Source organism: Clytia hemisphaerica, unplaced genomic scaffold (assembly GCF_902728285.1).
Source record: "Clytia hemisphaerica strain Z4C2 unplaced genomic scaffold, Clytia hemisphaerica genome assembly, whole genome shotgun sequence".
Lineage (NCBI taxonomy): Eukaryota > Metazoa > Cnidaria > Hydrozoa > Leptothecata > Clytiidae > Clytia > Clytia hemisphaerica.
Window position 1 is genome coordinate 7,336 of NW_027103573.1, and position 25,689 is coordinate 33,024.

The 25,689-nt window shown below is 34.7% G+C and overlaps 1 protein-coding gene across 2 annotated transcripts; it reads left to right on the plus strand.

The window, feature by feature from the left end:
• On the plus strand, nucleotides 1-24,854 carry LOC136801120 (vacuolar protein sorting-associated protein 18 homolog). 2 transcript variants are annotated; one of them, XM_067057740.1, is made up of 28 exons: nucleotides 1-141; nucleotides 1,015-1,091; nucleotides 1,314-1,423; nucleotides 1,835-1,983; nucleotides 2,668-2,752; nucleotides 3,005-3,078; nucleotides 3,703-3,812; nucleotides 4,168-4,250; nucleotides 4,773-4,871; nucleotides 10,993-11,074; nucleotides 11,361-11,438; nucleotides 12,452-12,512; nucleotides 13,423-13,552; nucleotides 14,038-14,134; nucleotides 14,334-14,469; nucleotides 15,226-15,372; nucleotides 16,853-16,946; nucleotides 17,328-17,401; nucleotides 17,958-18,257; nucleotides 18,517-18,767; nucleotides 19,020-19,110; nucleotides 19,366-19,431; nucleotides 19,765-19,820; nucleotides 20,588-20,705; nucleotides 21,158-21,186; nucleotides 22,346-22,469; nucleotides 23,590-23,648; nucleotides 24,464-24,854. In XM_067057740.1, the coding sequence occupies exons 1-28, from the start codon at nucleotides 55-57 to the stop codon at nucleotides 24,525-24,527; spliced, it is 2,931 nt and encodes a 976-aa protein (XP_066913841.1). In that variant the 5' UTR covers nucleotides 1-54; the 3' UTR covers nucleotides 24,528-24,854. The 2 variants fall into 2 exon arrangements, with proteins under 2 accessions (XP_066913841.1, XP_066913842.1); XM_067057741.1 differs by lacking the exons at nucleotides 23,590-23,648; nucleotides 24,464-24,854 and adding an exon at nucleotides 23,083-23,107.
• Nucleotides 24,855-25,689: the final 835 nt, after the last annotated feature.

The following is a 25,689-nucleotide window of genomic DNA, read 5'->3' on the forward strand; positions in this document are numbered from 1 at the left end:
AGAAAGATGAGCTAAATTTGTTATAATAAAGACATATTGATGTAAAGATTAAAGATGGCGGATCTTATGGACCAATATGCTGACATTGAAGTCAATGCATCTTCCACAAACCCATTCCTGACCAATGAGACAGAGGAGATGGTATGTATGTCAGTGTTGTGTTACCTTAACCCTCAATCTTTTTTGATTTTTGTAGCTTCAGGGAGGGGGGGGTAGAATCTACCACCCTCAATTATTTTTGATCTAGAAGAGCTATGGCTATGAAAATTGGTACAGATGTTCTCCATCATGATACAAACTTCCAGCAAGACGTCAAATGTGATGTGATGTGATGACGTCATCACAAAATTTCCACCTGTCGGAAAAAAGCAAAAATGTATGGTTTACAAAAATGTCTCTCACAGTGGAAGCAATAAATATATTAAGATTCTGTTTGAAGATTCTGAAAGATAAAATGTTCTTTTTTAACATAATTGCTGGTTTTGTATCTGCCATTAAGATTTTTTGTTAAAATCCATGCTGAAAATGAGTAAAATGATGGCGTCGTAAATGATGACGTCATTATTTTCAAAAATCTTTTTAATTTAAATCTGTTTTAAATCACATTGTTAATACCTATCACCTGTCAAACTTTGAATATGATTGGATCAATACTTCAGAAGTTATCGCAATTTTAAAATTTTGAGTTTTAAGCGATTTTAGCTTGGTTTTATCTGACCTAGAGGAAAAATTTGCACAAAATACTCTTAATAAGATTTTATCAAAAGTCAGAAAGTTTCAAGTCGTCCCCCCCTGGGGCTAATAGGGTTAATGGAAGAAAGTCTATTTGCCAAAGGTCAGAAAAGTTTTTTGTTTTTTTGGCAGATGGCTTGAAAAATAAAATTTGGCAGGAATTTTATTCGTTGGATGAAGGATATTTTTGGCAAAAACAAGCTAATAAATGAGAAAAAACTGTTCCAAGGCCCTACAGTAAAAATATCCTATAACAAAATCCGTTTATATCACATTATGTAGATCAAAACTGGTTTTGTTCCATTGCAATCACCAGATACTGAGACTCCAATCTTCAAAAGAGAGCGTTTTTCTTTCAGGTAACTGTTTTCACTTTTTTTTGAAATCATATTCATTTTTGAAATCTTTCTTGAGAAGGAATACGATTCTTCTGTAATGTTATGATTTGATACTAAAACCTTACACCTCAATCATCTTTAACCATTTTTAACACAAGGACAACAACGGATGATTTAAAGAACCACATAAGATAAACCTTTACCATAAATAACTCCATTGTTTTGAGAAATGTTTTTGTTTAGACCCAACTCAAAGATTGTTGACATAGATGTGTCAAATAATCTCATGTTTATTGGTTTGGAGAGCAATCATGTCAAGAGAATTGATATTTTGCACCCAAATGAAACTGACAGTAAGAAACTAGTAGTTACCTAATTTTTGCTTACAACTAAGTCTTTAAAAATAGAAAAGTCAAGAATGTTTTAGTTTTAACAAATATCAAGAGAATTGTTACTTTGCACCCAAATAAAACTGATAGTAAACTAGCAGTGTCCTAAATTTTGCATGTTAAAAAATAGAAGGGTCAAAAATATTTTAGTTTTGTATGATGAAGATTGCTTTTCACGAAAAATATAAAGATGTCCATTTTAATTCCAACTGCAAACTTTACTCTAAAATCAGATTATTTTTGTGAAATTAAAGTTTATAAGCAACCCAAAAGAATCATACAATTCAAGAAATTTTATGTGGATTACCTTCACGAGTAAACCTGAAATCAGGTAAATCAGCACTGGAGGAAATAGCCATTGTTATTTTCTTTAAGCCATTGAAGTTTCCAAAAAGTCTGGGGATAGTATAAGGAAGCTTCACTTGGATCCTTCTGGCAACCATTTACTCATTGCTATGAAATCTGGCGAAGTATTTTATCTTGGTAGCAGTAACAAGAAAGCAAGATCATTGGAAAAATTGAAAGTAAGATCCAATATAATATTTTGTTTTTTGCAATTTTTGTCTTTTATTATGTATTTTTATTCAGCTAGTTCTCGATCCACGCTTTTAATGATGTCATTGCCTATCCATTTATTACCAATCTGTCCCACCAATGATTAACCCTGATTCATCCTAACCAGCAGCGTAGACAGGAGGGGCGCAAAATTTGTGTAGGAGAGCAGATTTTTATGACACTGTAATTATCTATTCATATATAGAAAGGTAATTACTGTGTCATAAAAACTTGCTCTCCTACACAAATTTTGCGCCCCCTTGTCTACGCTACTGTTGACCTCCTGCATGAATTGGGCTGCAATTTTTTAGCTAGATTATTAGCCTTTTGCGATGCTGATTCCATACACTTGGCCTTTATAGACCCTTAAACTTTGCCCAACGTCAAAATGGGACTACATCACAAGTAGTCAAGGAAAGGAGAGTTCTCGATGCATTTACACCCACATTGAGTAGTGGCAACAGTGTACCACTTTCAAAAAAACTATCACATTAAAGTTTCCGGTTCACCAGTATTGGGAAACTGCGTTCAGATTTTATACAAAGCTCAGTGACTCTATAGTAGAATTAAGGCTAGACCTTTAACTGTAATTCTGTATTCTGCTTGTGCAACTTATGTCCAAAGCCGTTGTGTATTTCTGTCAATCTTTCTAGAATTTGGAGATGGAATGTGTTGGTTGGAATAAAATCTCTGCTACTGAAATCTCAACAGGTCAAATTTTATTGGGAAGCAGAAAAGGTATTTTTCGTTTGTCTTTCCTTTATTTTAACTTTGAAATCATCTCGTTGGTTTGATAAATCATGATGCAATAGAAAAATGGGACGATTTTCGTATTACATTTGACTTTTTTTCTAACTTTTTTTTTTTTTTTTCATTATGCTCAAAAATATTATTTTTAAACAAGATTTTCAGTGATGTTATTATCTTTCCTCGTGGTAATTCCAAGAAAAGCCTTTTAAACTCAATTATACTATACAAATTTTCTTTTAGGTGTTATTTATGAAACTGACATCAATTCTGAGGAAAAATTCTTTCTCTCCATGGGATCTGATTCACCAAAGCAGGTTTGCTTTTTGAATTTTTAAATTATAGATAAATAGAAAACAATTTTATTTAGCTGATGGTTCCCGTCCATACGGTCGGCATGAAACTTAAAGTTCTAAACTATAAATCAAAATCTCTTTCTTTTAATATGAACAAGTTCTGATATCATCGAGCACTCTCGGCAGATAGAAGAAAATAGACTTAATTATAGATTTTAAATTTGTATTTTGCGTTTTCAGTGTTTAATCCCCTATCCACCTACTGAATATTGTCTTGAAAATGTTTTATAATAATTCTTTGTCATCCAGCAAAACTGTTAAATACACGCTTTTTTTTATAAGAATACACTTTATAAAAATGTCCTGGAATGTCCATGATGAAAATGGTCAAAAAATCAAGAATAATGCTAAGAATATCACCATGATCATGGAATTTTGCTACTCAAGCTAAGAGTGCCATTTTAGAGCATTTTCCCAATTATAAATTGTCAATTACCCCCCAAGTAAGGCTCACTCCTTTCACAAAAATGCCATTTTATGAAATTGATTTATACCATTCTTATATAAAAAAAGCGTGTAACAATAAGTAATCTTAAACCAGCAGAACTTGATCTTTCATTTTATCTCTTTGCTTTCTTTATTTAGATCTTCAATGTGAACGTTGGAAGAGAAAAAGAAGAAAGCATAACCGAAATACACATCGAACGATTCCAAAATTTCGAGAAAAGATATGCTGTATTTGTTTGCACCAAAAGGTTTCATTTCATTTTTGTACTTTCTGAAATTTTACTTTGATTAATTTAGTTAGATTTGTTGCTCTTCCTTTTATGTAAACAATTATTGATTTAAGAAATGGCTTTAAGAAATTCCCTCAAAGTAATTTATATTTCCCCTTCTTCTATCTAGCTAATTGCAATAAGTGATTAGTCAAAGGTCATTCTTCCCTATTGGTGTTAAAGTTGTTTGTAATGGCTATAAACATTGGTCTGATTTAAACATCTCAAGTACAAACTTGGTCCCTTACGTAGAAATATGAAATAAATGAAATAGCTAGGAAACCATTGCCCAATATCAATTATAAAACATTGAATTACAACCTTACATTTGTAGTCGTTTTTATCAGTTTGTCGGTGATGCGTCTAATGAAGTGCCAATGTTCCAGACAGTCCTCAACGTTTTCAGTCCAAATCCCAGTAAGTCCTTTCCAAACCATTTTAGTAAAAAACATTTTAGTAAAAAATTTGATTATTTTTCTTTAGTGTTTTTGTAACTAAACAATGGATCTTGCCGAATTTGAAATTTAAGAACTTCCATCTTAAGAGCTTCGTCTGTAGGGCTAAATGTACATGAAAATGAACATGATGTTTTAATATTGTAGTGATATAAACACATCATTTAGTTCTAATGAACATTTTTGGCCACTGGCTTTTCTCGTATTAAAAACAATGATACCTCCCTCAAAGTTGCAAACTGTAAATTGGATTGTCTCCCCTGCACGATTGCACATTTTCAACATGTTGCTTGCTCCGAAGAGAAAATCTATTCATGGTATGCACCACTGCAATGACTTCACGAAATTATGCAACTTTTCTGTTTTTGTTCCACCCAATGTCACTTTTTCTATTGTTTAAGTGACGTATTGGGTGGAAATCTTTGAAAGTTCTTAGAAGACTCTCCAGTGGTGCATATCATGAATTTTTCAATTTTCGTTTCAGCACCTTATTTAGAATTACCAGGTGATCTATCAGAAAGTGATTTTGGATTGTTCTTTCCTCGTGCTAAAGGATTACCCAAGTTCTTCGGCTGGTTGACCGGTGAGTCGATTAGTTATTATGAAAAAATTACAGTTCAGATCTGTTCAGCCACACGGGGCCTCTAAACTGATGTTTATCTTAGTTATACAAAGCTTGCTGCGCGAATGTTTTAAGCACTCTGATAGCAACACTGTTTAATGCTTGCTTCTTCGAGCAACGTTGATTGGAGAAGTCCGAGAAGGACAATCGTGCTAATATATTATTTTAGATATCATTTCCAGCTGTATACAGGTTTTTAATTTAGTACGATATGCACGATAAAAAAAATCAACATACAAAAAATGTTAATATGAGCTGAGTTTAATTGCCTTATATTATTTCCATGTAAATTACACTGAGCCAACCAGAGCCAACCAAAAAACTAATTCTAGACCACATAGTGAACATGGTCTAAATTTAGACGATGGTCAGTATGTGACGTCTAGGTTCTGGAAACCAATGCTCTCGCATATCAGGTTGACATCATTGCATTGATGTCATCTGACGTCAAAACAATGATCTCAACTGAACGTTTGTAAAACCTGACGAAGACCTCCACTAAAGGAGGTCGAATTATTGTTTAAAATAAAATTTATATGAAGAATGACCATTTGAACGTATATAAATGATTAAAAACATTCTCATCTGAAGTATGATAATTCAAGAATTAATTCTAGACCTGTTCATTGATTGAATTGTGGTAAGTAAAAAAAATAAGGTTAGGCCAGGTTATGAAATCCCCTTTCTGAAAATGAAAAAAAATTCTTTGTCTCCCCTCTTTAATGACATCCCTCTCCCAAAAAGTTTCAAAATTTTGTCCTTCCATCCCTTTTTTGATATCCCCTAATTTGGGAAACTTTCACTGCCTCTTGTGCGCCCAAAAATGGAAGACTATTATTCAAGGGCTAATCAAATTTCCTAGTATCTAGCAACGATTTCAGAGAAACAATCATCAATATGATGTAATAATGTGGTCTATTAGTTATATGAGTAAAGAACTAAATATGGTAACAAAATATTCCAATGGAAAAATTTGATTAATTTGATTAAATAAAAAACCTGGTACCCCCCCCCAGAATAAAATTTTTCTCCCCTCTTCGTGGAATCAGGCCCGGCGGAAGCGGGGAGACTGGGGAGACTTCAGCCTTCCCATTTTCGAGCAAATGAGCAAATGAGAGTTTTTTCTTCAATTGCTAGCGAATTTTATCTCATCTTAAGCCTCTCCACTTTTATGGTTGTTCCGCCGGTCCTGGGAATCCTCCCTCATTTTTTATTTTTTCTTTACCGCCCCCTCTCTTGCAGAAAAGGGTGATAAAAAAGAGAGGTGATCTTTGAAAATAGATTAATTATAGTTTTTAAGTTCAAAAACTTCTAGAAGTTTGAAAAGCTTTAAAATCATGTAAAAGTTCAAGCTGTTTTTAAACAGTCTTTAGTTTTAAATAAATTATAAATTCATGTACTCTCTACCGTATGGAACTATGATTTGACATTGTTTTTTTTTTGAACCAGCATTATCTCGTTGAAGTTAGAAAATTATGAAAGCAGTAGATCAATAGAAAATAAAGCGACTGTCTATGTTGAAATTCTCGTAACGTTTCTTAATCAACAAGTCGCTGTATGATATCCTTTTTAGAATAAGCTAGAAATTTGACAAAAAAACTATCTAGTTTGTTATTCAAGATATCTGTTGTTGGAAGTGTTTTTTTTTCACCAAAATGATAATTCTTTGAAGAATTTTCTGTTTATGAGAACACCTTGTCCTTTTTTTAATTTCCAATGAATTTAAAGATTGAATTTATTTGATAAAATAACCGTTTAAAAAAGAGCTTGGACGGCAGTATGTGAGATTTCTATGAACTGAAAGCATTTCGGGAGAACATGGAGTTATCAGAATGAATAGTACAAATTTCACCGATTTCAATTCTTCAGCTTCTTATCTCGATTATGTGGATTTCATGCAAAAGAAGGGATAATGTCCGTTTACTATAAAACTCTTTTCCGCCTATCCGGAGAATTATACGGTTAGCGATGTCTTCAGCGCTTGCGTAAACTATGATGAATATTTTGGGTTCTTGAAGAAGACAAGATATTACCTTGAGGAAGTGTTATTACCTTCATATTTGGGGCTTGGAGCTGTTGGAAATTTGTTGGTCGTGATGTTTTTTCTTAACATGTACAAAAAGAACATTACAAAAATGAGCTCTTATCATTACATCATCCTGAATCTAGCTATCGCTGATTTTTTAGTTTGTATTCTCACACCTATTGCTGCTAGCATTGATTCCAAAGGTTTTGAAAAATTCAGATGTAGATTTCTTACTCAATTTGCCAATTGGGTTTGTATCTTTACCTCGTGTTGGCTACTTGTTCTGTTATCTTTCGTAAGATTTCGCCACATTGTTCACCCGTTCAAGCCAAAATTCACCAAGAAAAAATGCTCGTTATTCATATTGGTTACTTGGGTGGTCGCGTTTGCTTGTTCGGGGTATACGTTTTCTTTAAAAGAATATGCAGATAAATATGAAAATGGTAAATGTTACTTTGTAGTGACTGGCACAGAAATAACCGTTTTAGATGGGACGTTTATTTGTTTTGATTTTATCGTCCCTACTGTAGTTATGTCATATTTCTATCTTGGTATAGAAAAGCAATTCACTAAAACTGAACTAAACGGCCGTCTACCTGCGTTAAGTCAGAAAAGAAATCGAAAAGCTGCAGAAACCATCAAGTATTTGCTCGTCCTTTATGTGCTTGCTATCGTTCCAGGACGGCTGATAATCGTTCTACTCTATTCATTAAGAAGTATGTTTATCGATAGCTACAATACCCACAATACCTTTAGCTATACTGTTGTTTTTGGATATTTGGGTTTCCTATATGATTTTAGTGTTTTATGGGCACTCACAAATAACGTAGCAAATGTTGTCGTCTACGTCAAAATGTTTCCCGAATTCCGTCGGTTTTTGTGTTATATTTTCACTTTTGGTAGACGTGGTTCTTTAGCTGAACGCTACTGAAGATAATGCTTATCAACAACGAGCCCTGACATCGAGTGATAGCAAAATAACAAAAAATGTTTATAAACCTTATCGTACCTTCAAAACTCGAGGAGACGAAATATTTAAACAAGACTTTCAAATCTAATTAGTCACGTTCAGAGAATGGTAACAAATACACTCAACACCGGATATACGGATGGTTTTGGTATAATTTATGTACTTTTGCAAATGCCCTAGTTAGCATATTTTCATGGTGCTGAAGCGATTTAGAGGGGTTAGAACCGGCTGGGAACAGTAGATTTGCCAGAAAACCGGTTTTTAGGCCTCTAGGGTCGTCTGGGCTTGTGCTGTGAGCTTATAGCGCTGTTACTGGAGCCCTAATTAAGCTTATTCTGAACTCCACACGGGGCTGAGCTGATTCCCAATGGTCCTAAACCTCGTGGGACACTCCCTTGTAATGGAGCAAATGTAATACTATGCAAACAATTCGATACTAACCCTATGAAAACATTATTAACATCATGATATGACTTTATATGAGACATTTCATTTTCGTTGTTTAAAGATTTCGAGTAAATTTAAGGAAATTTTATTTATTTCTAAACTTGTTAAACGACAATGAAACTTTCTTTTGACTTTAAAAATATTTGATTTGAATTCATATTCTTACGGCATTCTTACAAGGCTCCTAACCTTGTCCTTACGTACGACATACGTCTCAAGCATAAAATAGCATTTTTGTGAAACGAGTTTGCCTTACTTTGGGATAATTGACAATTTATAATTGAAAATACTCTCAAAATGACATTCTTAGCTTGAGAGCAAAATTCCATGTTGGTTATATTCTTAGCATTATTCTTATTTTTTTGGCCAATTCATCATGGACATTCTTATAAAGTGTATTCTTACTGAAAAAGCGTGTAATGCCGAAAATTTTTTATTTGGTGACAATAATTGTCTACAATTATATAATCGATAGATTTATGATTTGTAGCACGTAGTTTAGTATTTCGGTTTATTGATTGATTAAGTTGATTGATTTAATATTTAAATTATTTATTTTTCAAATTTCTTAGGAAAACCGAACAAGGGGGAGTGCAGTAGGGCATAATTATTCTTCAGGAAAGTTTTCCTTATTTAAGTCAAGTAGAGGCCATAATGTTGTTTAACCATTAATTTTCCAGTCATGTAAAGGGTGGGTTTCTGCGTTCGTTCGTTCGTTCGTTCGTTCGTTCGTTCGTTCGTTCGTTCGTTCGTTCGTTCGTTCGTTCGTTCGTTCGTTCGTTCGTTCGTTCGTTCGTCGTTCGTTCGTTCGTTCGTTCGTTCGTTCGTCGTTCGTTCGTTCGTTCGTTCGTTCGTTCGTTCGTTCGTTCGTTCGTTCGTTCGTTCGTTCGTTCGTTCGTTCGTTCGTTCGTTCGTTCGTTCGTTCGTTCGTTCGTTCGTTCGTTCGTTCGTTCGTTCGTAAACTTTTATCGTTTTTATCCAGTAATCTGCTATTTTTTTGCTATTAGACCAGAATCTATTAGAGGGTTTTCTTTAATGCTTAAAAAATCAAACAGTCAACCTATTTCAAATGATACCATCATGATTGGAAAGTGCTTATGAGCTTGTTTTAATTTTCTTTGTTTCATTTTTATTATTTTTACCAACAACAATGACATAAATACCAGTGAACACCAGAAACATCTTGGTCTTATCTTATAATTCAAAACTTTCTTTTAATCCCCATCTTGATGAGAAGATCAAAAAGGCCATTAAAGGTAACGGGTGTTTCAAAAAAAAAGTGTACAAGTTTAAATTAAAAGCCTTATAAACAGACTTCGCAAACATGTCCCTACGCGAAATCTCTGCTAACTATGTGTAAATCTTTCATTAGACCTCATCTCGACTACGATGATATCGTATATGATCGTCCAGGAAATGCCTCTTTTGTGCAGAAGCTCGAAACTATTCAGTGCAATGCCTGTTTAGGCTGTTCTCGTCTCAGGATAGAATATACTCTGAATTTGGACTTGAAAGCCTTGCTGACAGACGTTTTGCAAGCAGGATGGTATGATCTACTCAAGTTTAGACATGGATTTTGTGATACTCTAGACCCTTTCTGTGGTTGTCGGTTGAAAATGATAGAAGCGGAAAGACAATCAATGTTCAACAAGCCCTACACCTTAGGCAAAATTTTTTTCCCACTTCATCCCTCTAAATTTTGTCGGCTTCTATTATATGGTGATGAAGGTCTAGCCTCACTTCTGAACCAAGCAATTCTTTGTTCTTTAGTTGCTTTTTATGAATGAAACCGTTAGGTTCAGTGGGGCACTATTTTAAACTTCCAAACAAGCATTGCTCCCATCGAGCTCAGGGAGAAGAATTCTAATTGATATATTCTAATGGATAGCATAAGAAGTAGAGTGCTCTACGTCAAAATTTGAATCTAATGGTCTATGGAAAATTTTTAGGACCACAAAACATACATTGCATGTGTTCTTTCATTAGATATTGGATTTATTAGCTCTTGGTAAATGATATTTAACCTGATTTAACTCCCGGTTCATAGTGTTTCTGATTTTGCCCCAATTTTTTAGGTTTGGGGAAAAAGGGGAAAAATTAAAAAATTGAAATTTGATGGGGGGAAGAGGGGGAAACCATAAATTTTGGAAATTTTGATTGGGGAACTTCACTGACCTCAAGGTAATCTCGTAGAAGACCTGTTTAAGTAATAAAATCAGCAAACCTTACTTGAACCAGACCAATTTTACAATAAAACTTCATTTTCAAGCAGTTTCAAGGCTATATTTTCAAGCTTTCCAAAATATTAAACTTGATTAAACTTATTATTATGGGGAACCGCAAAAAAGGGTAAAAAGATGGGGGAACCGAACAATTTTTAAATACGGTGGGGATAAACAAGAGGAGGGATCGAGAAAAATTTGGATTTTTAGTAGGGGGAACCAACCGAAGAGGACACTGTGCGTTAAGTACCTGTTCCTTCCAATGTTCCGTTCAGTTCATTAGATAGTTGATCGGAATAGCTGTGGACTCCATTGAAACAATAGAAAAAGTTCTAGTTTACTGGGCTATCCACGAACAAAAAAATACCTAATGTAACAACCAAAAATTATTTCAAATAAAAATGTTCTTGATTACAGGTCCTGGTGTTTATTTTGGCCAATTGGATTTCTCGAGATCTTCTTTGAAACAAAATGTCACCACTGATTCCAGGTTATTGAAGTAAGTGATTTTAATATTCAAGAATCTAGCTTCTAGGTCTGTAAGTTTGTCTTCCGAAATACGGTTTTTTTTTGTCGCAAATTATACATGGATCCAAGATTCAAGAACGACCAAAAATTTTTAAGACTTGGATTGTTTGAAGCCTAATATTTCACCTTTGAGTATTTTTTGTGCAATTTCTTTTATTGAGTCCGCAGAACATTGAAGTGTACGTACCTTGTTCTCAATATCTTGGTAATCGAAGCATTATGTTCTTATATTTGTTCTTCATAATTTTTCCTTGTAGGCCAACAGAGATACAAAGAGACGTTCCACTTTCGATTGGTATCACAGAATTTCACTGTATACTGCTCTACGAAAATAGGTATTGTTTCTATGTTTTCCATTCAAAATTACCTAACAAACTGTTTTAACCCTTCCATGTACGAAAATTTCATAAATCGTCAAAATAATATAAATTTCCGATCGACCTACCCACCTCCAAAATCTAGGGTCGGATTACGGCAAACTAACAATTGTCCAGCCTTATGCTTTTATAACACTATGTCTGTATATAAAACAAGGATTGGGTTTTACTTTCAAAGTGAAGATGACTCGTCCAAGACAAAAATATAACTTTTCATTCTTTCACTCATTGGAAAGAGAACTAAAGAACTTTTATTTCCAGTGCCTTTTCATCGGTCAGGCGACACACTACCCTAGCTTTCACAAATTGTTGTTCTAACGTTCATCTAACGTTTTATGGACGTCGCGGATGTTAGATGGTCGTTGTAACAACGTCAGCTGGAAAGTTGATCTTATTTAACTACTCAACTGGATCGAGTTTTTCATGTGATAAAAAAGTGTGACCAGTTTAAGAGCTGATTAGTCAACCAACTTTTATTCTAATCTGGATGTCAACAGAGAGGTGGGGGTTCTATAAACGAAATGAAAATTCCGAGGTTTTGATGAACGAATTGCTAGCGTAGAAAACAGCACGGTGGACTTTAAAACTGGATTCATTTTCAAAGGGAATTTTTAGGCAGCAAGCCTATCTGGTGTGTAAAGGAATACACTATATAAGGAACCTTAACTTTGCTCTGAGCCTGGAGTTCCTTATTTTTACAGAGAATTTCAGCCTCAAAGTTCCTTATCGAGTTCCTTATTTACATAGCTGCTAAGTTTGGATTTGCTAAAATTGGATTCCTTAAAACTTGTTTTCTTATTCTCAGCCTGAGCAGTTCCTTAACAATTCCTTGTTTTTTGGACCATTTTCAGCCTCGAGTTCCTTATAAACGTGTTTCTTATTAAAAAAAAACGTTTATGATATATGTGATCTTATGCTATTTTGCTCACGTCTTCATTGATAACTTCACAATTATTCGATTCGTCTTACAGATTTGAAGCAGTATGCACGCTGAATGACGAAGAAGATTACATGGAAAATATCCCACCAAGGGTGAGCTTTTCATACATCTTTTTATTTGGGTGTGTTTGAATTTACAGGGTACTTTCATTGTTTAAGTTCCTTTCGATTTGTTTGTTTTGTATGATCGAAATAGTTCATTCATTCATTCATTCATTCATTCATTCATTCATTCATTCATTCATTCAATACCATCTTGTCTCCAAAATATTTGGTTCTTCTTACAAGAAGTTAGTATATAATAATATATGTACTGTGAATAAAAAAAAAGTAGAAAAATTAACATGTAAACAAAATACATTAGACCAGATAAGAGGTGAGATTGGCAGTTATACATTAAACGCATATGAGTAGATTGTATCTTCAATAAGAAGCTATCGATAATGACTCAATTTGGATAATTGGAGCTGAGTGGCTGAAGAACTAGACATATACCTTGGTGTCTAGATTCTTTTTTTTAAATTGAATAATTAGATAATAAATAAATAATGTTGCTAATTAATAAGTATAAACTGGTAATTAGAAGCAAAGCAAAAATGAAGCGAAACTAAATGGGAAACTTAAGGTTGACGGACTTTTGATATAATATATTGAGATTTAATAGTTTTACTATCCATAAAATTGTCAATGACGTTGTTTTGAATTTCATGATATACTTAAGTATCAGTATAATATAATTGAAGATTTTCAAACAATGATAAGCTTGAAATCCATTCTGTGATTGGTTGGCTGTTCCATATTTCAACATGTTATATGATTTTGCTCTAGACGTTTCGTACTTTCCTGTTTCATATCGTCAGCACAAATAATTCTTGACCAACCCTCTGACCCATCATGGCCATACGTAGCTTTGCACTTCATTTGGTTATTGCCTTCACAGAGAGCTATATTTTCAATACAAAATCATTCCTGACTTTAAAGTTTTCTTTGATCTGTCACATAGTTGGGCACTATGATTGGTTTACGGTACGACATTCATCGGAAGAGCATGTGGGCCTTCACAGAGAGCTATATTTTCCAGTACAAAATCAATAACGAGACGCGTGATGTATGGAAATTATATCTGGATCGAGGTAGGTGTTTTCTTGTGGAAAGGGTACTCTCAGGTGCCTAATAACCCAGCCAGCCCGGTCCTTATTAGGACCCTCCCCCCGTTTATTAATTAAAAAAAAAACATTTTTAGCTGTCGAAAGAAAAGTCCGTTATTTTGAGTCCAAATAGCCAGGTGTTGGTCTATACTTATCCTATTCTGGGGTATTTAGAGCTACAATTTCAAACCTCCCGGTAATTAGGTCTCCCCGGTTTATTGAATTTTGAATAATTTTCCAATCTCACCTCCCCCGTTTCTTAGGCCCCTAACAGCACATCAGCACGGCTTGGTCCCTGGTTCTAGGTGAACCCTAGGAATTTAGGTGACCCCTAGCCTTTAGTTCTACTTAATTAAAAATATCTTAGGTCACCAAATTGTAAACAGGGAAACAAGAGTTTGCATATTCCAACGAATTCATGTCCGAAGTAAAGCCCTTCCATGATTCGATTTCTTTATTCTATTTCACAGGTGATTTCGAACAAGCCAAACTGTACTGTAAGAACAATCCAGCACAAATGGACCTCGTTCTTCGCAAACAAGCTGATGCATACTTCCTCGATAAAAAGTATAAGAAAATATTTTTTTATTTTTTCAATCTTGGCTATAATTTTTGTCCCGTGCGTTTCTTTGGGTAAAACAAACTGTAAATTGTGAGGAGAACAAAATTATATAGTCAGATGTGAAGCCCTTGAGTCTACACTTTCTATAAGAAGTTGAATAGAAGCCTAAATTTCTACAATGATTTTCGTTTTTATAATATACAGGTTTCAACAAGCAGCTGCTACATACGCATTGACGCAAATCTCGTTTGAAGAAGTCTCCTTGAAATTTCTGCAAGCGAAAGATACAGAAGCCTTGAAGATCTTCTTGCAAAAGAAAATGATCAATCTAAAAAACAATGTAAGTACCGTAAATCCTCGAACCAGCGCCCCGCTCGAATAAGCGCCCCCTTTTAATTAAAATAATATTATAAGCGCCCCGCTCGAATAAGCGCCCCCTTTTAATTAAAATAATATTATAAGCGCCCCGCTCGAATAAGCGCCCCCTTTGAATAAGCGCCCCCTCCAGGGAGGGGCGCTTATTCGAATATTGTTATTGATTGAATAAAATATTGAGTAGATACTTGTGTCTTAAAAAGAAAGAAAGCGATTAAGAATAAAATGATAGAAATTGTCAATTGGATTTTTCCAATTTTTCTTTTATTCATCCTTTTTTGAAAAATCAACCCTTTGAAACAGTTAAGTTTAAGCAGATTCTGAATTTGTTGATATACGAATTTCTGAAATAAAAAAAGAAGCGCCCCGCTCGAATAAGCGTTCCGCTTGAATAAGCGCCCCCTTAGAGCCTGAAAAATTAAATAAGCGCCCGGGCGCTTATTCGAGGATTTACGGTATTATCTTAATGAACTCTGTTTTGCAGTTTTTCATATTTGAAAGAAAATCTCTGGAAAAGGTTTTTGAGTAAAAGAAATTTGCATAATTTAGACAATTTTTCCCAGAATGGATAATTGCATCCCATTTTATTTCAAACCTTTGGGCCTTCCAATCTTAACGTTTTCTTTTTACTCTCAACTGGCTCTTTTAGACTCCTCCATTTTTTATTTAAGTTATAGCGCTTTTTTATGGTAGTTTTAGCTGTTTTTTTTTTATTGTTCAGGATAAAACACAACTGATGATGTTGGTGACATGGGTGATGGAATTATATTTGAATCAACTGGGCGAACATCGGGATAACGGTTTCGATGGAGGGTACGAAAACCTACAAGACGAATTTCGAAAATTCCTTAATCAAAATCGTGTCAAGGTAAGTGTAATTATATTTGTTTTTAGTAATAAAAATTCCAAAGTCCTAAATTCCAGCTAATTGTTCAAGTTTTAAGACATCATGATCTTTTAAGTGCAACTTAACTTGCCTAAATCAAAGTTAAAAGACGTGAAAGTTTGTGCACTTTTATTGTCACGAGACTGTCTAGAAACCACATGAAAAAGATGCGCCTTATGAAATCGCTCCCTTCCCGGCCAGGGTTTCACGTCTATTGACTTTGGCTAAATTCAGGTGTTTGAGATAAAATCCTCTCACTTTTGAAAAGTAACTTGATTTGTTGCTTACAGGACTCCAGGACCAGTGGCGTTGTGGCAGGGGGGCCGGGGGGGCCATGGCCCCCCCCCAGCGGAGCTTTTTTGAAGGGGCGCCGAAGAGCAAGAGGCGCCAAAAGAGATTCTTTTAAACGCCCCAATCTTAAAAATCACACTTTATGCGTCTTAAATTGCGCCCAAGACTAATTTTACTGAGATAGTTTTAAATACCTTGCAATTTTTTTCGCTCGCTTCGCTCGCAATAAAGTTAATTAGTAGCTTCTTTGCAATCTAGCTAATTTACAAGTTTTTTTGTGTACAATATGGCATTATTAAATGAAAATCTAACTGCGCCCCAAGAGCAATTTGCTGACAACAATATTGACATCATAAAACATCAATTCTTTTGCTCGCTTTGCTCTCATTACACATTGTTTCTTTTCACTCTAGCAAGTGTCAAATTTGTCTATTTTTATTTAGTGATTTAGGGTATCTTGGCAGTCGATTTTCAAAACTTTATCTAGTCGGAAAAGACTTTGGAAAATTGGGGGCGCCATTTTTAAAGAATTGACTTTGGCCCCTCCAGAAAAATTTTCCCACAACGCCACTGTCCAGGACTGTTTTCTTACGCTATAAGTTCATTTTTATTTTTGCCAATTTAATGAAGCTACATGTTTTTTTTTATAAGCATAACGCTTATAAGCATATGAAGGCTCAGATTTGCAGATTTTCTAAACATAACACAAGCATATATGTCAGCCTGAAATATTTTTGCAGTTGTCATTTTTTTCTGTTTAAAAAGGTTTGGTAGAGGTCAAGTAAAGAAAAAGACTTTCCACAGTTTCCTACATTCCACTGCTCCCAAAATCTGAAAAAATATTTACAAAATTTCTGAAATTTCAATTAAAAACTTGGCTCGAGGGGAATTTTAAGCATAATTCATAAGCATATAATAAGCATAATCTATGCCTGGATGCTTTGAGAACTTAAGCATACACTTAATTATAAAAAAAAACATGTAGCACCTAACAATCGATATTCTTTGAAAATGTCTACTGTCTTGATTCTCGCTAATTCGAACTGAACTCGTTTAGAAAATCTAAAAAAAAATTAATTAAAAAAGGATTTTAAGAAATAGAACATTGAAGAGTCTGCTATGTTTGATTTTTGTTTTTAAGAAAAAACACAATTGTTCGTTTTTGTTACAGAACATTTTGGAGCAGAATACACATGTAGCATATGAACTGTTATCAAGTCATGCTGATACTGAAAATATGATCTTCTTTGCCATGCTGGTTCACGGTATGCTCTCTTTGATCATTAAGCACAATAAATGAAGGTTCCAAACTTAAACCCCACTTTAAGCTGTTTTCCTTCCTACTTTCTTTGTAATTTGTCAACATTTTAACCTTAGATTTTTTCCCATACAGTAGTGTCAGTTTTTTTTTATCCGCAATTAAGATATTTTGCGTTTCTTAAGTATTTTGAAAGTGGTTTCTTACACAGTTCTTAAGTCCATTATACTCTTAAATAATATCTCAAACCATCTGACTATCCCTTATAGCAATGGATCTTACTTGAGAAAAGTCTCCCCCCCCATTCTGTAGCTTAGCTGAAATCAACCGGCTATTTACTTTCAGAGCAAACTTGATTTTTTATTATATTTTTTGTCTTGATTTTTAGATTATCCACGAGTCATTCGACACTACATACAACAGGAAGACTATAAAGGGGCTCTAGAAGTCTTGAAAAAAGAGGTAAGAATGGTATATAATTCTCTTTTATTATTGGCTGTTTCCATTTAATATCCGGGAGTGGAAGAACCTTTTTAAGCCAAAAATAATTCTTGAGTTTTAGCGGATATTCCCTGGAAAAATGGCAAGATTTTTTAAAGAAAAAAGTATTCTCTTGTGCTTTGAAAAATTCTACTTTTTACGATAAAACGAAAGACCCCCTTCCTTAAAGATTCTCTTCTAGCGCTTCGGGCTTGTACTTCATTGTTCCCAACAGTTACAATGAGTTCCCATTTCCCACTGTTAAATAAAAACCTTTTGTATAAGAACAATTTTACAAGAAAGTAAGACTCGGTTTGGCCAAAAACCTGAGAACAAATTAGGAACAATCCCCCCAAATTTTTTTAAATCGTTAAGAAAAAGCTGACTTTAAGTACACTTTATGTGAAAAAAGTTAGAATATTAAAAACATCTAAGCCTGAAAATCACGAAAAATAACAAAAGCAGGAGCTTCTGCTGAAATTTACTGGTTCTTATAAAAAAAGCGTACAAACCAATACTCTTTTTATATTTTCTACAGCAAACAGAATATCAATCATTGTTCGAACAATTCTCACCAACTCTCATCCAACACATCCCAAAACAATTGGTTGAGTTATGGAAACAAAGGAATTTAGAACCACGTCGTATGATTCCGTCCCTGGTCACACAGACTGAGAGTAATAATGATGAGAGTATCCGATGCGCTATCGATTATCTTGAGCATTGTGTTTACAAGTTAAAAAATGAAGAGACTGCCATCCACAATTATCTTGTTTCGCTTTACTGTAAAATAGCAGAGGAAAGACCTTTGTTACAGTATCTAAACAGTCAAGGCCAGGTATGTACTGGGTGACCCATGACAAACTTCGAACAGTTTTTATAAGTCCCGACGAGGGATAAATGTTATAGCATATAAATATTGTCCATTTCAGGAAAATGCCTAATTGATGGTTGCAAATGTTAAATTGTCTTCGATCGAGATGTAACATAAGAAAAATCTAAATTTTTGATTTAAAGGAATAATCAAATGATTTGAGATCATGGAATGAATTAAAAGAGCTCGAACAATTTAATTTCCTCTATTGATTACTTTACAGGATGACCAAAGTGTGTGTTATGATCTCAAATACGCGTTACGTCTATGTTCGGAAAACGGAAAGGATCAAGCTACGGTACAAATCTACTGCACTATGAACCTGTATGAAGAAGCAGTAGATCTGGCTCTGAAAGTCGACATTGAGAAGGCTAAATTGTACGCAGACAAACCGGAATACGATCGAGCTTTAAAAAAGAAGTTGTGGTTGAAAGTGGCACGACACGTGGTCGAACAAAAACAAGACGTTGGAAAGTAAGACTTACTTGTTGACCCCTTGATTTACAAACTATAAAGAAAAAAAAAATCAAAAAAATAGAAAAAAACTGTGTAATTATAAAAATATTAGTCTCTTTCATTTTTCTTTTGTTTAGTACTTTCAACACTTCATTTCCTTGAGGTCAGATCTCAGATCCTCACCATATATAATAAAGAGTTTCTGAAAGTGTTAATTGGATAAGCAATTAGGTCAACAACTAGATATTTACCAAAAATATTTACCCATAGGGCGATGGAGTTATTGAAAGAATGTCCGCTATTGAAGATTGAAGATGTATTGCCGTTTTTCCCTGACTTTGTCACTATCGATCATTTCAAGGTATCGTATGTTTTAAAAGCTCTATAGATGACTGTCTATTATATAACAGGAAAATCGTATTCCCTCTATTTGACATACATAAGCACCGTACCGAAAATCTAAGACCTGAAAAGAACGCTACCCCCAAGAAAGGTCTCTGTCGCGTGGTTTATATGAGGAAATACGTCTAATAATCGATATAAATGCATTTTTTCGTCCGTTTTGGGTCACTGCTCTTTATACGAGCCCATTTGAAAGATCACTTATTTTTAACAGGATGCAATTTGCGAGTCATTACAGGAGTACAATCACCATATCGACCAATTGAAATCTGATATGCAGGTATGATATAGCTCTAGTTTAGATGGCCGACTTTCTGCCTTGTCTTAACAATACATCATCATTTGGTATTTTTAGGAAAACTCAACTTTAAAGAGCTTTTAAGCGCAAATCTTTTTTAGATTTCCGTTTAATGGAGTTAGGGGCTACATTCTTAAAATTTACCTTGGGGCTATTTTTATTACCCCCCTCTCGAAAGTTGCTGTAAGCTAGACCCCCTCTGCATTCAATTGCTTTTCCTTTTGTTGGCTTTGAAGTCGGGCACTGTTATTAAATTCTCTGAATAGTTGTACGTTACTTACTAAATAATTAGATTTTTTAACTTTTATTTTCTAGGAAGCAACAGAGAGTGCGAAAGTAGTGCGTGCTGAAATTCATGATATACGTAACAGGTATTTGTTTGTTTGCTTCTAATTGTTAATTTACGTCTAATTTCAAAATTCATTGCTGTAGAAGGTCTGTTGTCATTGTCTTTTCTCATTTGAGATTTTTCAAACCGACCGCTACGATGGAGTGTTGATGAGAGAGGGGAGTCAATAGACGATATCGGCTTTCCGAATTCTCCCCGAATGATTACCCATGATACATTGTTAGGGTTAGGATTATCGTCCGTGAATTTTTTTGCGCAATGCATCATGGGTAATCATTCGGGGAGAATTCGGTTAAGCCGATATCGTCTATTGGAGAAGTTTTGCTATTTATAAATCATACTTCATCGCAGAGGTCTCCTTTCAGAAATCTTTTTATCAAACAGACAATGCGCATAGAGTGTACTACGAAGCGATAAACATGAGATATACTCTTGTCTATTCTGTTCCCGAAAGCGAGGGTTGGACCTCCCGCAGCAAACCCCTTGACGCGGTCTTGGTCTTGCAAAATTCTGTAAAGCTTCAAGATGTTGAAAATTTTTTCCGGCCTTCAGAGCTTATGCATGTCGGTTGAAAATCTCTGCATCTGGGTGTCAGATAAAGGTAGAGCATTCGGTCACGGTGTACAAAGTTCAGAAGGATTCTATCTCCATCCAGGTTTTACCAAGGACTTGAAAAGTTTAATATGATGTTTATCTACTAATTAATGCATCCTAGACATTATATTCTATACCCTGACTCTGGACTTTAGTATTTGTAAATTTTATTTTGTTGATTTTCATGTATTTCAGATATGGAGCGATCGACAGTCAAGCTAAGTGTTCACTATGTGGTTTTCCATTGGTCACACGTGCTTTTTATTTCTTTCCGTGTTCACACACTTTCCATGCAGATTGTCTCATTGAAAAGGTAAAAAGTTCGAGCGCTTGAAAAAAATACTATTTTGTCGAATTTTCTGAACCAAACTGACCAAACTCGTTTCTGAATCTATTACCTTCGTGCTGTTGTCGCCAGTTTCGCGGGTTATATAGGCATTAATTTAGAGTAGTTGCGATAGATTTTTGTGAAAAAAGAAACTGCTGGTCGTATATGTTTACTCAGCAAATCAAAACCAATTTGTCCAATATTGGTCCTGAGAAACGAAATGACAATAAGTGTGTTTGTTTATATTGCATTTGTTTTCAGAACACTTCTGAATAATATAAGCTCTCGATTTTTTCTGTACTGAATCTTTAGTTTCTCCTAGAATGAGACCTTATGTTTACTGGTTTTCTTCTGATGGATGAGATATCCTGATATTTCGAAGAACATTATATATGATCTATATAGGTAATTTATATTGTCTGTTTCTCTCTTTTTAGGTCAAAGAAAACATGACGAACAATAAAAGGTATTATTTAATTAGTTATCGTGTTTACAACGCCAAAGATGCTATAACAAACAACCTCTGAGACTGCTAAACGTTTTTCGAATCCGTACAGTTTCTTTTAGAACTTCAGTACCCAGTATGAAAACTTCGCCACTTTCTCCCGATTAAATACTCCCCTTTAAGGAAGTCCATACTTTTATTATTTTGCCCGTTTAAAAGAGGTCAATTAAGGGCTCTGACCATAGTGAATTTTTCATAATTGTCGTGTTTAAAATGTGCTTTCTGACTGATGTAACCAACAAAACTATGGCATGTTATACATTTTCTGTTAGACAAACTATTCCTGAATCTGAAAATTCAAAAATTGCATTGAAAAAATTTGATGAAGAAGAAAATGAAGACTTTTGCGAGGAAGAGTATTTCGACTTTGAAGAGCTTGGTTTCGGCGAAGAAAAAACATTTTGAAAATTTTTTCGCAGTAGATGGTGTATCTTTTACGGAACATTAAAATATTTTGCGGAAAATTTTTGTAAATGCTTCTTTGTCTCGAAATCTTCAAAATAGTGGTTTTTCATCAATTTTTCATCTGGATTTTGCTTAAAAAAACAGTCATAACTTTTGACACATCTTTTTAGAAAAATTTTCCGCAAAATTTAAAATAGTTCAATTCTTTGCGGACAGTGTAAAGAAATTTTGAAACAAAAAAGTTAATTACCCATTAAAACTAAGCAATTTTTGTAAAAGAGGGTGATGCAAGATATTATTAACATCTTTTTAAAGTTCATAACGTCATTTTTGCAATTAAATATTTAATTACTCTTAAGGGATTCGATTAAAAAGCAATTTATAAAGGCAATTCTTTGTTAAAAGTGTTAAGGAACCTGAAATATAACTTTTATGTTCAAATACCAAAATCAATTTTTGGACTATGGTCAGAGCCCTTAAAAATAAATCATAATACACATGTTGTAAAATTAAAGTCTGAAGACAAATCACGCTTTTACTCGAAATTTTTATATTTCTAATTGGTTCGAATTTATTGACACTAATAAAGTTATCAGCTGTAAGTTGTAAAGCAAGTAACATGGGAATAAAATCACGTGAACTTTTTCGAGTAAAACATGTTTTGACTGCATTGATGTAAACCGGTGTATTGTTCAAGTTTCATTCTGTTCCTTAGGAATCGTGTGGAAGAACTGGTGAACACACTACGTGATTTAGACATGACCAGCAACAACCAAACCACCAACAGTCAAACCTCTCTTGCAGCGAAAAATTCTAAAACAAATCGACATACCTTACAGGTAAGTAAGAAATGTGTATGTGTGGCTAAGTACAATCATTGACAAAACCTATGGCACAACGCCCAAAAATGAACTTCCCCCTCCCCCCCCCAAACAATGTTGTCAGGGCGGGATAAGGACCGGCCGAGCAATATTTCTTTCCCACCAACATTGTTCGGAGGGGAGGGGTTTATTGCACTGTAACTAGATTTATCGCTGGAATGTGTCATAATATATTGGCAACGATTGTAGCTCATTCGGCAGTGGGTTCGATCCCTGGTAGCTGACAGCTCAACGAATAAATAGCTTGGATGGGCTAATCAGATCTTTGCATAAAGTAACTGGGAGTTGAGGGCAGGTGTGACGCTCCACCATAGCATTCGATTCGATCTTCTGGGTCTAGCGCAAATAGAAAAGGGGCATCACCGACAGAAACCAGGTGATTTACGCTCGCTCGCTCACTCACAAACATTGCAGGGCTTCCAGAATTATACTACCGATTCTAACAAACAATTCATTGTATAGAATTCTGAATAGGTGAACCTTTTGGGAAATATGCACATATTCCATAGGATAAATGTCGACTGGCTTGTCTCCTAGTAGTTCACAGTAGATTAAGACAATTATGCATTAGTTTTAGCTCAACCTATCTAGTCGGACCGCAAACTGACAGGCAGTTTGAATCATAACTTAGATGTATCTACAATCAGTGACAAAATACTTGGCACAAAAGGGAAATCCACCGGGAAGTTTTGAAACCACAATCGATTTGTAAGTGCTCTAAAGTAGGTTCGAAGGGTAGAGTTTTAACTCTGAGTTTTAACGCTAGACTTAACACTTAGGACCTTAGGATCTGAGGATCCAAAAGTTCAAAAATGGTCCAGTAGGGCTTGAAGTATAGCCTAGAAACCAATAAATCCCTCCCAGATCGAAATAATCGATAAAATCAAGTTGAAGGCCTGAAATTGACATTCTCGCTCGAACTTCAATTTTCGAAAAATGGTAAATTAGCCAAAAGTGCCAATATGTTATGGCACTGATTGTAGAAAAAGACGATCCGTAGACCGCTAGATCGTTATCTACAAAGGGAAGCTAACTGTCATCAGGCTAGCCTTCAAAACCACTGTTCTGTTACTTTTAGGAAAGTTTGGACGAGCTCGTATCATCAGAATGTTTTTTCTGTGGTGATGTTATGATCAAGTAAGTTATTATTCTGTAAAAGTTTTATAAGGAGGCCTGTGGTCTGGTATCAATTTATTGCTAAATTTCATTGTTATCTCGATTACCTTCTTTATTTTACTCGCACTGGCTCAATAGCGCTCCGCAACCCATACGTCATAATTATTACTTTTCACTTTTTTGACATTTGTACGAGTTGCAATCCCACATTTCAACGCGGCTCAATTAAAGATACATGCAAGCTGTTATATATCTCAAACACAGCAATTAACGTGCAAAAAAGATTAGCGCAAAGGTTGATGGGATTGGAACTCGTACAAACACATCGAGAGTAATGATTATGTCAAAAATAAAATCTATTTTTAGATTCAGCGCGGTGCGCTATTACACCGAACATTGTTTTTAATTACTTAGTTAAAGGTAGTAAAATCGTCGGTCAAAATATTTCATCACTTTTTACCGAAGATTAGTTTTTGCCGACGAATTTTTCACCGGAGTTACGTTTGAAAATATTTTTAAAATTGAAAATCTTAAATAGCACAATGGGCTCTTCCAGAAAATGTCCGTACACGGGGGTTGGAGTATATAGTGTCCGGGGTGTGTAGTGAAAAAGCTACAAAATTTGCCTTGTCCGGGGGGTAAACTTGCTCTGTTTTGGGTAACTTTGCTCTGTTTGAGGGTAATTGTAAATGTCTAGGGGATCAACTGATGCTTTTCCGGCGGTTACACCTGCTGTCCGGGGGATCAAAAGTCATAATGTCCCACAATCTCGAATTCGTGAAGACAGAATAACCTTGGCAAAGTGAAGTAATTTCACTTTATCAATTACTTTTCAGATCGCTTGACCAACCACTTATAGACGACTTGGAGTTTGAAAAACAACTTGATAATTGGAAATGAGATACTTTTGGCGCAATGATTTTCTCTTTCATTACCAACGAAATGACAGTACGGAAAACTTATTATCCTTAAGCTAGTTGTCAATAACCAGCTCAATAGACTTTCGAGCCACTTAAAGCTACCGAACAATGCTCTACAGCGTCTTCAGAATTGTACACGATAATTGACTGTCTGATTGGCAATTTTGTTTTGGAAAATTCGAATTTTTGTTTTGGAACACGTCGTGGCATATTGATTTTTTGACGTTTGAACACGAGAGGATCGAAAGAATTTTTTCACGCGAAAATTGTTAAGAACATTGGCAGATTATTAATTTGTTAATCAATAGATTATCAAAGCAAACTAACTTTAGGTCATACTGTCAGAAACTTAAAAGAAATGTGAATATGCTCAATCAAGACAAAGTAGGAATCTTAAAACGCTTCGGTGGCAAAATTATTAAAAAGTTAAGAACATTATAACGATTTGGGGACTCTACAACACCGGAGTTCTTAGGAAAACGGACAAAAATACCTTCAAGATGGTGAAAATCAGAACATGTTAAGAACATTTTTAGGCTTGAAACTGAAAAACTTTGAATGTTCTTATGAAAATAACGCATATTTGTACAGAGCACGATTTAGTTTCCATTAAATTTATACTTAGATTTTTTTATAATGAATTGGTTGTATATTTTTAAATTAAAGTAATTATATTCTAAAACGAACGGAGAAAGAATATATATGATACATTTTGTATTAAACTTTTTGTTGACTCGATTCTTGTCATTTGTGCAAAACGCAGGTATTGCAAAATTTAGTTTTTCGTAAAATAATTTTCTGTTTTGTAGAGGTCTCTTGCTAAGCTATCAACAAAGAGTGACTTACTCTCCGAAGGGAACGACTTCCTCAAAGGGTCATAAATTCTTGAAATGTGGACTAAAATATGAAAATATTGGCTGAATTTTTGTTGAATAAAGTCTCTCTAAGGGTGGCAAAAACCGCACGGCGTTCAAAATCTAACGCCATGCTAATAAACGTCAAAAGATGGACAAAATTTTCAAAATTCAGTCTCTCTAAGGGTCGCTTTTCAAACTTTGGCTCGGATATACACGTCATCTCACAAACCTAGTACCCCTTCCTATAGGAATGCTTATAAGGTTGCAAGCCAAAACAATTATAGT